We start from the raw sequence: 14,940 nt of genomic DNA, 5'->3' as shown, positions 1-14,940 counted from the left end.
GCCTCAGACCAGCCCACTATGACCTTTTAAAACCAACCAATGATAACCTTACATGTTAAGTCTACACTTGCACACTGCTCTGCAACCCCTTTTAATCCAGTCTAGTTTTCTAAAATATCTCCAATTTAGTGCAAGTAAGGATTGTTTCATAATTCAGATTTATTTCAACTCAGATGTTGTTGAACATCTCCAACACATCTTTTAGAACAAAATCAGAATCTACATTCTGTTCAATAAATGTTCATAGATGTCCAAACCTTAAAGATAAAGTCATACATAAAATATTAAACATTAAATAGAAGATAATAGAAAGAGTTTTACTTTCTAATAACACTATAAACTCTTTTTTCACTGTAAGTAAACAGTTTCATCACAACTTCACAAAAATAAAAAGCAGAGTTAAAGGGGAAATCTCCAACTCTATTCTTTACATCAGAATTTCCTTTTCTGAATATTAAATATCAAGCAAATTAGTGTCCATGGAGATCTAATCCTTATGAATAAAGAATAAAAACTGCTCTGTTCTCTGCAGGTTTGTTATTAACAGTCTAATGATGCTTGGTGATAAACAAATGATAAATAAATAAATAGGAAAACCAGCGGCCCTTGCTGCCCAAACATAAGTCCGGCCCACCAGGAATTATCCCGGTCCTCCCGATCAGACACACACAATGCTTTTGATAAGTCAACAAATAAAGCAGCACAATAGTTTGTTCTGATCTAAAGCTGTGATTCTATCAGTAGTGATGAAGGTGATGGCTGAAGCAGTGCTGTGGTTGGGTCTAAATGAGAGACATGTCATGTCCATGTTAGCATGCTCTGACCCCCCTCCTCCTTTCAGGGTGGAGCCTGCTGGAGAAGCATGGTTGAGACCAGCACTGAGGAAGTGTAAGTGTGTTTTTCACTGGATTCATCACATTCAACCATCTTCACACCGTCCCATCACTCATTCATCAGTCACATCAAAGTGTCAATAGATCAATAAGTGCAGCTGGATTGTGTTTGTTCTCTCCATCAGATTCCTGTCCACTCACCATCGACGTCAACACAGTGAGCAGAAGCCTCAAACTGTCTGACAACAACAGGAAGGTGACGTGTGTGGAGGAGTTTCAGTCATATCCTGGTCATCCAGACAGATTTATTAATCCTCAGCTGCTGTGTGAAAATGTTCTGACTGGTCGCTGCTACTGGGAGGTGGAGTGGAGAGGAAACGTTCATATAGCAGTGTGTTACAGAGAAATCAGCAGGAGGTCTGGGTTTGGATGTAATGATCAGTCCTGGAGTCTGAGATGCTCTGATGATGAAGGCTACTCTGTCTGGCACAATAACAGAGAAACACCCATCTCCTCCTCCTCCTCCTCCTCCTCCTCCTCCTCCTCCTCCTCCTCCTCCTCTGTCTCTAACAGAGTAGCAGTGTATGTGGACTGTCCTGCTGGCTCTCTGTCCTTCTACAAAGTCTCCTCTGACTCCCTGATCCACCTCCACACCTTCATCACCACATTCACTCATCCTCTCTATGCTGGGTTTAGAGTCTGGCCCTGGTCTGGTTCCTGGTCTGGTTCCTGGTCTGGTTCCTGGTCTGTTTCCTGGGTGTCTCTGTGTGGAGTGTAAAGACTCTGCTGGCAGCAGAGAAGCTGATGAACAGATGCTTCAGGCTGTACATGTCTGTCTCTTTCACTCAGAAACATCTTTTCAGATTCAGTTTGTGTGTGAAACTCTTCTAAATGATTCTTGGAAACTTCTTCCTCTTCAGTCCTTTAAAGATGGAAGCTGAGCTTCTTCCAGGATCCACATGTTGTTTTTCTGTCTGTTTCCAGTCAAAGCTTCACACTGAGTATCAGGATGTTGTGTTCAGCTCATGTCGGCTGCAGTTACATGTTGAATTAAAGATGCATTATTGATTTGTGTCACATTCTCCAAATGTTTCCTTTTATCTCAATAAAAACTCTCACAATCATTTCAGTCTTTATTTCTTCTAGTTTGCTCTTAATATCAGAAAGTGAAATGATTTCAGAGCATTTCATTCTAATGTTTGATGCTTCCTGGAATTACTTTCACTTTCATTTCTTCCTTTTTCTCAAATTCTACCTAAAGAAAGAAAAGAAAGGTTAGACGTCGTCATTAGCTTGGAAGTCAAACAAGCCAAAGTCCGTCCCACTTCTGGGACGTCCGTCTGTCCAGTTAGGACCTAACACTGATTGTGGATCAGTTCCACCTGATCAAACTGATCCACAATCTATGAAAGTATGAAACTACAAGTGTTGTGTTGTCAGTAAAAGCAGAAAGATCCAGCTGAAGATCTTAAGTCTTACTATTCCAGTACACATACTTAGTGGCCGATCACACGCACTTATCAATACTTTCCAGATGAAATCAGCAAACTGCCAGAAACATTCAAAGGGCTTTTATTGATTGAAAAGTGTCTTGTTTTAATGAGAAGGACAGGAGAGCGTCCGCTTGTCTGATGGCTGTGTTTAATGTTGTAGAAAAGGTGATCCAGACGCGACACGCTGGTTAGAACACACCGCTGCTGCAGAACACTGCTGCTGACGTTTTGTCATGTCTCAGTAAAGTGTGGGAGGAATTCCCAACAACATGACACAGCTGAGAGTTGAATGTGGACAAGAAGACAAAACAAAGGCCAACATTTCTAGCATCACTGACACAGACGCTACAAGCTGAGGAGCCTCCTCTCTGCTGACGTCTCTTTGTATTTCCAGCAGAAAAACATCCACAAGAGGAAAAGACTGGAAAGCCTTCTGAGAGGCTCGTCTCCTCCAGCTGATAGAAACAATCATAGTGAGCATCTGAAAAGAATCACTTTAGTGTACAAAGCATTGATGGGCCACCAGCTCTCATGTGAACGTGGAGTTGGGCTTTTCCAGCGTTTCCCTGCACGTCATTGGGGAGAGGCGTCCCGCCATGTGGCCTGTTTCTCTGGAACTTTGGCTGAAACTTTTAGCGCATATTTTCCAGGAATACGGCTTCTGGCCGCTGTGGCTTGGCATGTGGACGCTTCCCACTGAGACATTTTCCACAGGTGTGACAGGAAGAAGGCCTCTCACCTGTGTGGCTTCTCATATCAACAGTCAGATGACTTGTAGAAGAAAGCCGTTTTCCACAGGTAGTGCAGCTAAAAGGCTTTTTACCTGCATGGACTCTGCTGGGACAAGTCACTTTGCTACGCTGAGCCAAACTTTCACCACATATTCTGCATGAATATGTCTTCTGGCTTCTGCTGTGGGCCCACATGTTCTGTTCTGTGGAACGTTTAGCAGAGATTTTACAGGGAAACGCCGTCTCACCTGTGTGGATTCTTCTGTCTCATCATTTTAGATCTTCTAAAAACTTTTCCACCATTGTCACAGTTCACAAACTGTTCAGCCACGTCAGTCTGACATGGACTCTCTGACATTCCAGAGTTTTCCACAGTCCTGCTGTGACTTCCATCACGCTCACTGTGGTTCCTGTCAATGTTCCAGTCCTGTCCTGTTCATCCAGATTCATTCATTACAAAGCCTGTTTCCAAGATTATTTTACGATTTAATTATCGATAAAAATCGATTTAAGTGAAAAAAAAAATGTTGCTTTTGGGACAAAATTTGTTCTGCCTTTAAAATGTGATTAATTTAGATTAATTAATTACAAAGTCTACATTTAATTGGATTATTTTTCTAATCAAGTCCCACCCCTATAAAAATATTTTAAGTTTTGGTTAAATATGTTCCTAATCTTGCACCTGAAGTTTTCCAATTTTTTCAATTTCTTTGATTTTTTAAAATAAATTTATGTTAAAAAATCATGCTTTTGATAGGAATCCAGCAGTTTAGATTCACAATGAAACATAGAAAGTGTTGTGTTTATACCAATCTGCTGCTTGTGTGTTTTTCAGGTGAAACTCAGGTTAATATTTTCTCATTTTGTTCCAAATTCTGTCCTCTGTAGTAAAGAAAAAAATACTCTTTTTGGTCGATACAAATGAAGCTGAATCTTAAACAGTCTTGAAAGAAACATGTTTCACTTTATTTTACATAAATAAATATCAGTAAAAATAAATAAATAAAACAATGGTTAAATATTTTGTAATATTTGATGACGTGACCGTCAGCTGCAGCGTTGATCTGGACAGAACTGGACATGGTCCCTGCAGACCTGCAGGACCCGCTACCAGTCTGAGACTCCAGAGCTGGACTATCAGATCTGGTCTGAGTCCCAGGAGCAGAAGGTGGACATAGAAAACCCGTCCAGGTCTCTGAAGTCCTGCATCATGTGTAAAGCTGCAGGTGGAAGCTGGAAGGTGCGTTTCCTCCTGTGACCAGCAGAGGGCAGCGTTTCTCTGAGCTGCAGTCTGAACAGAAGCCACTGATTTATTGGAAACTTGTCTTATTATTGCAGATCAATAATTATTATAAAGCTTGAAATCAGGGAAAAACTGACAAGATGAAATGATTTAAAAGAAAACAAATGAATAATTGTATCTTCATGAAGTCTTTCATGTGAAGTGTCACTGCAGTGGACACATTAACAAGATTTTTTCTGATGTATCCATGAATGAGGATGGCATATTCATACTGAATCATATCAGAGAACATTAGTGAGTCATCCAACACACTTTTCTCCTCTAAAGAATCATGCTGTGTGTTAAAAGCTGTGATTTTAAAGCCCCTGCTGGTCGCTGCAACCCTTCAGGAACTCTTCCAAACATCCACACCAAACGATTCTGATCCATTTTAACCCACAAAACTGGACCGAATGCAGGGAAAATCCCCTCCAATGTTCCTCCAATCAAGCACCGAGACAAAACATGAATCAAAGTGGCTTCAGTTTTCTTCCATTCATCATATTGGACTGATGTGTGACGGATTTGGGTTTGCAGGGATGCACTCGATGCATCACTTTGTTTTGGATAAATGAGCGTCAAGCACAAAAACGGGAGGGTTTAACAAAACTGTTAATACTTCATTTTTTATTAAGCTGAATGAAAGAGGACACAACATGATGAAATGTCTTATTAGTGATTTTCCCTGTTCTCTCATTGCACCATGAAACCGTTGCATCAGGTTGGAAGATGCTCGTAATGAAGGATCCAAACTGAAAGCACTGACAAAGAACACCATGCAGGATTAGAATCAGACACTTTGTCACATATATTAACATGCAAATTCATTAGAGCTGAAATGAAGTGTAAATCCAAGATTTTATAACATGTTGGAGTTAAATGGACCCACTGATATCAGCCCACGTTTCAGTCTGTATTTCTTCACAGAGAAAAGTAAAAATGTGCAGGTTTAAACCTGAATAGAAGCAGAAATCCCAGGTCAGTGGTCAAAATGATGAATGTTTGGAGAAACATGTCAGTGAGGAATAAAGAGAAGCAAACCAGAATACATGATGCTTCAAATTTAGCAGCATGTAACAAAACAGAAGATCAATGAGAGAAAAGAAACTGTTTCTGTTGGTATTTAAACCTTTGTTTTTCTTCTTCTACAATGATCTGTTTATATCTACTAGCTGTGGGTCCACATACATGGCAGCTGCCGGATTTATGCCACAGTTTCACTACGGTGTCTCTGGAGGGACAAAGTGTGTGAAGTGAGAACCCTCTGAGCTGTAAAAGTGCAGAACCTGCTGTGTGTGATGGGTGCTAGAGAAGCGTTGGGATAAGGAACCCTTAAAAAGGCACATAGAAGAAGATATATACAGTTTTCAGGTCACCATTGTTAGCAGAATTCATCCACACAGCGTTCAACGTGAACATCAGCACAGCACACAAGTACTCTTTCTTTCTGTCAACCAAACATGTTTGTGGGAACGCAGCACTTTTATTTAGTCCACCTGACATTCATCATCTCATCAGGTGTGACACGTGATCATGGTGTCAAAACAAAAACAAACAAACATTGCTTAGAAAAAGGTTTGTGACAAGTTAGGATGGGAGCACATCTCAACACCCCCACTTGTTCACATACAAACAGAATCTATGATATAAACATACACATCATGTAGCCCAGTTGCAAAATAAAACATTTCAGACTCCAAACACAAACATCTCAAGCTTCATCAGCTTGACTTTAGTTGAAGGCTTTGTCAATATGTCTGCGACCACATCATTTGTTGGACAGTATTCCAAGGTAATCTGACCTCACAAAATGATATTTCACATCCACATGTTTCCAACGTTGTCTGTTTCCAGGACTCCTGGCTAAAGCTACAGCACCTTGATTGTCTTCATAAACAACACATGTGTAGTCCTGACCATCAAAAGCATGTAAAAGCTGTTTTAGGTAAAGGCACTCTTGGATAGTTGCAGCCAATGCCATATATTCAGCCTGACAGGTTGACAATGCCACTGGAGGTTGTCCTTTAGTTCTCCATGATACCAGTGGGCCATTGTTGTTTAAGCTAACACAATACCCTGTGGTCCTTTTCTGATCATCTACATCAGCAGCCCAACTGGCATCACTGGAAGCATATTTTAGGCTCTCGTCTTTGCTTTTCCCAAAACAGAGTTCTTTGTTTTGAGTTCCTTTAACATACCTTAAAACATGCTGAACAGTTGTCCGTTGTTCAGTACTTGGTTCAGTGAAGTACTGGGACAGTTTACTCACTACAAAGCTTAAGTCTGGCCTTGTACAGGTTGCATGATAGATTCAACTTCCTACTGCTTCTCTATATTTTCTCACATCACTCATTTGTTCAGCATCATCGCTGTAGTAAAGCTTCTGTTCACATGGGGGCGCTCTCGGCTTGCAGTGTAACATAAAGAATCTCTCCAGTATTTTCTGGATGTATTTACATTGTGACATCTTCAGGCATCCATCACTTTGTTCAAATCAATGCCTAGAAAATATGTTCATTTACCAAGATCTTTCATTCTAAACTTGAATTTCAACATTTCTTTAACATCTTTCAAAACGTCTTCATCACTGGCAGCAATAATCAGGTCGTCTCCCCGTATGACGATGTGAACCGTCTCTTTTCCAGTAACTTTCTATAAACACAATGATCATCTGGGTTTTGTACAAACTGCGTCTCACACAAGCAGTCATGCAACAACTTGTTCCAATTTCACTCTGACTGTTTTAGGCCAGACAGAGATTTCTTCCATTTCTACACAAGTTTACCACTTCCTTCACGTTTGACTTCTTAACCTTCAGGTTTTCCACATAAATCTCACACTCCATTGGTGCATGTAAATATGCTGTTTTTACATCCATTTGGTGAACAATCAGACTTTCCTGTGCTGCTTTTTGTGCAACAACTCTAATGCTGGTCATGGAGAGAAAGTTTCATCATAGTTCACGCCTCTCTTTTGACGATAACCTTTAGCAACATCTCGCTTTGTATTAGTCAGTCCCATCATCGTTCTTTTTCATGGCATTTCCCCCCCACTACATCTCTGCCCTCAGGAAGAGTGGTCAGGGTGAATGTTGCATTGTCTTTCAGTGACTGCATTTCCTCATTCATAGCATTAACCCATTATCAGCATCAACTGAAGTGGTCGCTTCTTTGTATGTCTGTGGTAGATCACATAGAAGTCTAGAACAGGAGTCAACATTAGCCATGTCATCTTCAAAACAACAAGTATAGTCCCCATAATAATCCGGCTTGGTCCTCTTACAGGATAGCTCCTAACTTCAGATTTGTCTTTGTCTTCTTTCTTCTACCTCAGTTTTTATTTGGTCTGAATCCCACTCCACTGTACTGTGTTCAATGACCACCTTTTGGTTTTCTGCTTTTTGTGGGTCAATGACTGGTGGGCTTTTTACTGAGTGTCTTTTACTTTGGATAACAAAATCATCCTCCTCAGCATCCAACATGTCTTCAGTGATGTCATTTATTCTCCATCCAAACTTTACAAGTCTGTGTTTTTGGATTTATCTGTTACTAGGATAGTAAACCAGCTAGGCTGGACTGTTTTTGTCGTATCCAACAAAAATGCCTTTTTTCACATCTAGAGTCCAGTTTGCCTCTATGATGCTTGTATGCATAACACACTTGTCCGAACTTCTGCATGCTGGCAATGTTGGCTTTTCTACCTGTTAACATATAGAAAGGAGTTTGTTTGGTACGATTGTTAAAGCACCTATTCCTCACTACTACAGCTGTCTGGACAGCAGCGTAGGTCCACAACATCTTTGGCAACCCGCTCTCGATGAGCATGCAACGGGCCATATCAACCAGGGCTCTACAGTTGCGTTCAGCTGTACCATTTTGGTGTGGTGAATATGGGGCTGAAGTCTCATGCCTAATACCACTCCTGCTCATTAATGCTTGATACCGTTTGCTCATGTATTCTGTTGTCAGACCTCCTTCGTCTTGTTTTGCCATAAGGAGCCGTATCGGCTAAGAATTTCTCTGTGGCTTGTACCGTGTCACTTTTATTTTCCAGGAAATAAACAAATGTTGCACTGGAATAATCATCTGTGAACGATAGTGCATATCTATGACCATCTGGAGACACTGGATCTCTAGGACCAGCGAAATCTGTGTGTACCATGTCAAGTGGCCCCTTAGCCCTTACATCAGGTCCCCTGTTTCTTGTCTGGACAAACTTCCCTTGAGTACAAACTTCACAAAATGGGGTATGCTTACTCCCCTCTTCCTTAACATCCATCCCATTCACAACATTTCTTTGTTCATTACATCTGCCTTTCATCTCATTCTCTGCTGTGTGCAGATAGTGTAATTTGTTGTGGACGTGTACGAGGAATTTGGTCCCGTCTTTATAAAGAACACTGTCACCCTCTCTGAAAACCACTGTGGCACCGCTTGAGGCAGCAGCTTTCACAGAGAAGATATCCTGGGGGTACGTAGGAATGTAGAGAGCGTTCCTCAGTGTTGTCTGTAAGCTCCTCCCATTGCTGTCACGCAGCCACACCTCTGTGTCGCGTCTCCCCTTGGCAACTCCGTTTTTCCTGGAGCCGTCAGCCAACTCCATGCAGTGCGTCCCCGCCAGGAAACTGCTGTCAAACTCCTTAAACTTGGCAATGTCTGTGATGATGTGTGACGTGGTACCCGCGTCGACCATCAGACCTCTTCTCTTGGAATGCGACACCGGCATCTCTGTGTCACTTATACGGAATGCATATTCATTTCTCCCCATCTCCTCGGATGCTTTCCGTGCGTTATCCTGACGTGTCATCGGTCTACAGCTTGCATTGTTGTGCGTGTTCCTATTGCAGTGATTGCACCATTTCTTACGCAAACAAAAAATATTCAGCAACCTCAGATGTCATCACAACCAACCCCAGCACAGCTCCACCATCACCGGGATCGGCACAAACCCCCAAAGCCACAGTGCAGGACGAGACGACAAGGTTTTAGGCTCTTTTTACTCACTGAATTATTAGGAAGAATTATCTTTGGTCAATATTTTCATTTGAAGAAGTCAGTTCATACAGTCATGCTTACTTCTGTCATGTCGGTCATTTCCTGGATTCTTTGCCAAAAAGTAGAGATGGTTCAATGAAGCCTTGTGAAGCTTTTAAGGCTTCTATTTGATTGTGTTGAAAAAGAGAGTCAAAGCTTCAAAGCCTTATAAAATAAAAGACCATACCAGTGACATCTGGTGGTCAGCTGTAGTTATTACAGGTGAAGATCTAATCATTTCTCCAACTTGATTTAACTTCCAACAGAAAAAATCCAGTCAGTCTTGCAGCTGTCTTCATCCTGAGGGGTCGTCATCTCTAAGTGTTGTAACATTCTATATTCTCAGTGTATTAGTTATGGCTCAACGTGTTGTCCTGTTATTCATTAGATTTTCCAACATGATGTAGACAGTGTGTGTGCTGTGAAATAAGATGATAGACAGGGATGTCAAAATGAGTTTGTTGGGAGATATGATGGTTTGGAAGAAGTGCTTAGAACAATCTTAAATTTTGTTCAGATGCTTTTTCCTGATTTCTGAATGATAGATTACACTTCCTGATTAGTCAGTCTTGTCATTTTTTTCTCTTAAATCTAATATCAGATTTGTTCAGACAGTGCAGCCACTGTCCTTGACTTCTCTCATCAGGAACTCTGTTTCTGCTTCTTCTGTGCTCTCTTTGTGGTAAATGGTAAATGGACTTGTACTTCTATAGCGCTTTTCTAGTCATACAGACCACTCAAAGCGCTTTACACTACTTGTCACATTCACCCATACACTCACTCAACACACTCATACCCCGATAGGCACATCGGGGGGGCAGTTTGGGGTTCAGTGTCTTGCCCTAGGACACTTCGGCATTTCAGGGGAAGCCTGGAATCGATCCCCCAACTTACCAGTTGAAGGACAACTGCTCTTCCTCCTGAGCTACAGCCGTTTTTACTTCAGTTATAGAGTCACATCAGGTCAGAATAAAAGAATCTATTGATTATATGATTAATAAGAATAAATGAAAGAATATACCTTTGATGAAAAATGACAGAATATGTAAAATATACTTCAGTCAGCAACACCATCAATATGATGAAATTTTATATTTTAATATGAACTAATCTTCTGTTGTCCGTTATCCTAGCCAATGTGGAAGAGAAATATTTAGCAATACCATATAATACAATACTACATGACTACAATTATACTAAGTACAATGTAATCTAATACTATTTCATCTTTTGCCATATTACTCTCCTCCTTCCTTTGTGGGTGACACAAGGTGGAAGTTTTTCCATACACGTGATGGTTTTCTTCCACTAGAACTCTCCATACTAAAAGTTTTTTCTTTATCTTAATGCTCTCTTGGCCTGTAAAGCGGCGAGCAGGAGGGACCACCGGGCGTTTCTCGTTCCGACAGACAACACGGCACCAGTACCGCCAATGCTTTGAATCAGTTACATCATTTCCGGTGTTTCGTTGGAGCGTATGAAGAGCCACACATCATCGGTCATGTGACGGCAGAGTTTTCACGGGGCTTCAATGCAGCGTTTCGACCAAGTCCGTCTCATTTGAAGGAAACAAGCTTCGGTGCTTCCGTTTCAAACATCCCATCTCTACCAAACAGAAAAGGAAAAAATGGTTTTTCTCCCTTACAAACGACTCAACGGAAGCCCAAAAGCTCAAAGCCAGTCAGTGTGTGTGTGTATTTAGTGAATAAAGGCTGCAGCAACACTCCTCCTGCTACTGAAGAGCTTCAGCTGAGCCAAGCAGGCCTGGGAAAGAGCTCCCTCATCTTGACAGAGGATATGGATCATACAATGCTACTGGAACAACTAGATTTCCATTTGAAATGAACCATCATATACTTTAGAGCAAGTCTGCACATTTGTAGAGCATTTTCTGTGTGAAATGACCAGGAGGTGTTTAACTAAAGCATTATTCTGTTCTACTGTTGGAACTGATGGGAATGTCTGTGAAATGTGAATATGTTGTGAAATGTTAGGAAATCTTTGGACTTGAAGCACATTATCCTCTATATGTGCTGCTTTTAGATCAATAAAATCCTCATTGAAGAATATTCCAGAGTGGAGGAGTGGAAGGTTGACTGTTGCACAAAGCCTCAGGTCTGAAATGGGACTTTTTTTGAAAGAAACTTCTTGCCTGTATGAGGTTGAAACATGCTCACTATGGATGTTGTTTCTATAGTTCTACAGCACTTTGAGCAACAGTTTCTGAAGAGAGCTGCAGAAATTCATTCAGTTCTTCATGTATTCATAGATGCTAAAGTGTCTGTTTAAAAAGGTGGCCATGGTGGAAGCAAACTGCTTGCAGTTCCTCCTGATGGTGATGGTTATACTGGAAGACTTATCCGGAGTGTTTCAGGTGTTGGGAAGACCCTTTTGCACATTGTTCCACTTCAGCAGGACCTTCATCTTCCTCCTCTGCCTCCTGATGCAACTGAATGGAAAAACATGGCCGATGTGCAAAGAGAGCATGCCTCTGCATATCCTAGCTCTCCATGTCAAGGACTGCATGGAGCATCTGTCTGCAGCAGAGGAACATGATGAGGTGAGGCCATATTTCTCATTCTGCTTCATATGTCTTATTGGACCTGGACTTTTCCATGCAACCTAAAATGTATCTCTATCAGTGTTGTGTCCATGTGTCTCCTCCATATACATCCCACATAGTTACAGAATGGAACATACAGTATCAGATAAAGGTCTGGAAAATTCTGCTGATTCCAAAGAAATTCTACATGTGTCCAAACTTTTTACTGGACAAAACTTTGAACATTTTAGTAAATCTAACTTGACTGTCAGACTCTTCCAGGCTGAATTTGTTCTTAGAAAGTGACAAGAAGATGAATGAAATGACTTTTTCCACTTTTATCAGGGGTCCAATGTTGCACACAGAACATTTCTATCACACAAAACAACACAGTTAAGTGGAAATAAAAAGCATGTGAGGCTTTTTTAAAGGCTGTGTTCAAGTTATTTATGTTGGGAAAGAAATGTCACTCATCAAGTCTTCATGTCAACCATGCAACACACTCACACACACTCTGATAGTTCTTTTCTTCATGTTAACAGTACTTCTTGTGTTCTGCTGTGTGTACTCTACAGGACTGGCAGAGTGATGTCCACCTTCTGTCAGTAGTTAATTCACCATTTGTGAAGAAAGAGTCCAGCCACTTGGAGCAGCTGTGATCACATATCTCTATTCTGTCTCCACTTTTATATACTTGTCATATTTCTGCACTTCATTAAAAATCTCATCCTGCATCATGTTTCCAGGATAGTATAAAGTACCTTTTGCTACGTGCAGTTTAGGTATTTAAGTGGAGGACAAGGGCAGTATTGTTGGAGCCCAAAACGGTAACATTGATGTGTGTATGTGATGAATCTGTTGTGCACATTTATAATGGTGATACTTAACTGCAACTGACTTGGTTAGGTTTGCTTCTTTCATAGATGGAGTAGGTAGTGTGTTCTGCTGACATCTGGAAATACTTCCAATCATGCTTTTCTTCATATTTAAGAAAGAATTTCATCACACAGTCTGAACTGATGGATTATTTCATCTCTATTTAGTAAATGAATATTAAGAGTAAAAAAACCAAGGAAAGGAAAATATCTTCCAGCCAGAGGGAAATGATGAACGGCTGCCTCTAAATACTGGAAGAATAATTTGCTTCTGCATGTATGTCATGTATTAAAGAAAAAAATCTCATCTATTCCCAGATAAAGAAGGAAAAGATGAGGAATAATTTTCTGTGTTGACTTTTAATTCCAGACAGCTGATTGGAAGGCAGTTTATGGAGAGAAAGCTCAGAAGACTTGATGAAGTTCTGCAGCGCCAGCCTGTGGATCTGGACTATTTCAACTCTGTTAGAAGTCAGAAAGTAGAACTTCTACGCTCATGTTGTTGCACTGCCTCAACATGTTGTTCCTGCCATCTCTCATCTTTTTCCACTAACTCAGTTGCAAGAGGCAAGAAGAGCTGTTTCCTCTCCTGTGGAGATTTTCCACACTGCTAGTGGACAGCCTAAAGTTGCCATATCAAAGGACAATCTGCAAACCCTCATCAGCATGAACCTTTCTGTCCCCTGTATAGCTAAACTCCTGGCTGTCTGCAAAAGGACAGTGTTTGGAAGGAACTTTGATCACATTTCATTTGGCTTCACTCGTCCCACCTTTACTCAGCAGTTTTAGCTTCATTACAGCATAGAAAGCTGAGTTTTAGTGCTGCTGGGCTTCGTCTTCACAAGTTCCAAGTCCAAGATGCAGATAAGATCAAGACGTCTCACTTGCTTTGCTTTTACCTTTGACTAAACGCTGAATTCCAACTCTTCATTTGTGTCACTTCCTACAGTATATGTGACAGCTGGAAGCCTTTCCTGCTTTAACTGCATGTTTTGAAGAGTATCAGACACGTTCAGGTGATTTTTTCTCCACATAACTGATGCAGAGCAGATGTGCAGGCAAACTTCAGAGACTGGACAAAGCTGGAAATGAGCTGCTTTTCCAGAGACATGACATTAATTCCAGGATGAAATGAAAAGTGGAAAGCCAGCAGGATCCACCCTGAGAGGATGAAGCTTGTCAGAGCAGCATGGTCTTACAGCATGCAGACATGGACATTGTAGGACTCATACACACTTTGTTCTACACTAAGAAAGGACAAGTCCAACATGTGGACACGTCCACCTGAACAGAGCGTCTCCAGACTAGAAGGAGCAGAGCCACAACCTTGTTTCATGACACTGAAGCCACAGAAGTGCTTTGGAGACAGCAGTTGTTTCTTTCTATCTTCTCCTTCTCATCTCTTCAGAGAGAGAAAAGTGTCAAAAGAGCCGTAATCCTCCATTTGCTCTGATGTCTTCCTGAAGGACTCGGACTCAGCTGGGAAACGTCCACATGCTTTTTTCCACCGTCTACATGAAGCTAATGGACACCAAGAGATGCTGTTTGAGGCCACATTGTGTCCTTCATCCTGTTTGGAGCTGCTACTTGTCATTTCTGCTGCTGATCAATAGAGATTTAGAGCTTTGAATGTCTCTGACACAGAAGATGCAGCAGTGATCACCAACATCATGGACTCCAGAGGCATTTAGCAGTCAGGCTCATATCAAGCTATGTGGAGCTCAGAGGATTGTTGAACTTTGCTCTGGTGGCTTTATCCTCATGGGGGGATGAGGGCTGTCCACCTGGAATGGATCACATTATGATGACCTTATAATGGAAAGCACTTTGTGTTGCCCTGTGCATGAAAATCACTTTAGAAAGTTTCATTTCTCATTAAAATCTGATGTGTAAAGTTTCTACTATATGAATAAAAACAAGGGAAATCCATCAGATAAAAATGGATGTAAATGTTGTTGATTTCATGTCTTCTAATCATCTGCAATAATAAGACAAGTTTCCAATAAATCAGTGGCTTCTGTTCAGACTGCAGCTCAGAGAAACGCTGCCCTCTGCTGGTCACAGGAGGAAACGCACCTTCCAGCTTCCACCTGCAGCTTTCCACATGATGCAGGACTTCAGAGACCTGGACGGCTTTTCTAAGTCCACCTT

The 14,940-nt window shown here is 41.2% G+C and overlaps 1 protein-coding gene across 1 annotated transcript in view; it reads left to right on the top strand.

Annotated features, from left to right (window-relative positions):
- Positions 1 to 2,785, top strand: part of LOC306765668 (uncharacterized protein) — a gene marked incomplete at both ends in the record, with an annotated part of 31,375 nt that extends 28,590 nt beyond the window's left edge. Inside the window, 3 exons of the mRNA XM_079253152.1 lie at positions 842 to 888; positions 1,019 to 1,546; positions 2,721 to 2,785. Of these exons, the coding sequence (XP_079109278.1) occupies positions 842 to 888; positions 1,019 to 1,546; positions 2,721 to 2,785 (640 nt within the window). The remainder of the gene's footprint in view (positions 1 to 841; positions 889 to 1,018; positions 1,547 to 2,720) is intronic.
- Positions 2,786 to 14,940: the final 12,155 nt, after the last annotated feature.

The sequence above is a fragment of the Telmatherina bonti genome, assembly GCF_933228915.1.
Source record: "Telmatherina bonti genome assembly, chromosome: 14".
In the NCBI taxonomy this organism is placed as follows: domain Eukaryota; kingdom Metazoa; phylum Chordata; class Actinopteri; order Atheriniformes; family Telmatherinidae; genus Telmatherina; species Telmatherina bonti.
Note: the sequence above shows the minus strand (reverse complement) of the source record. Positions and strands in the feature narration are given on the sequence as shown.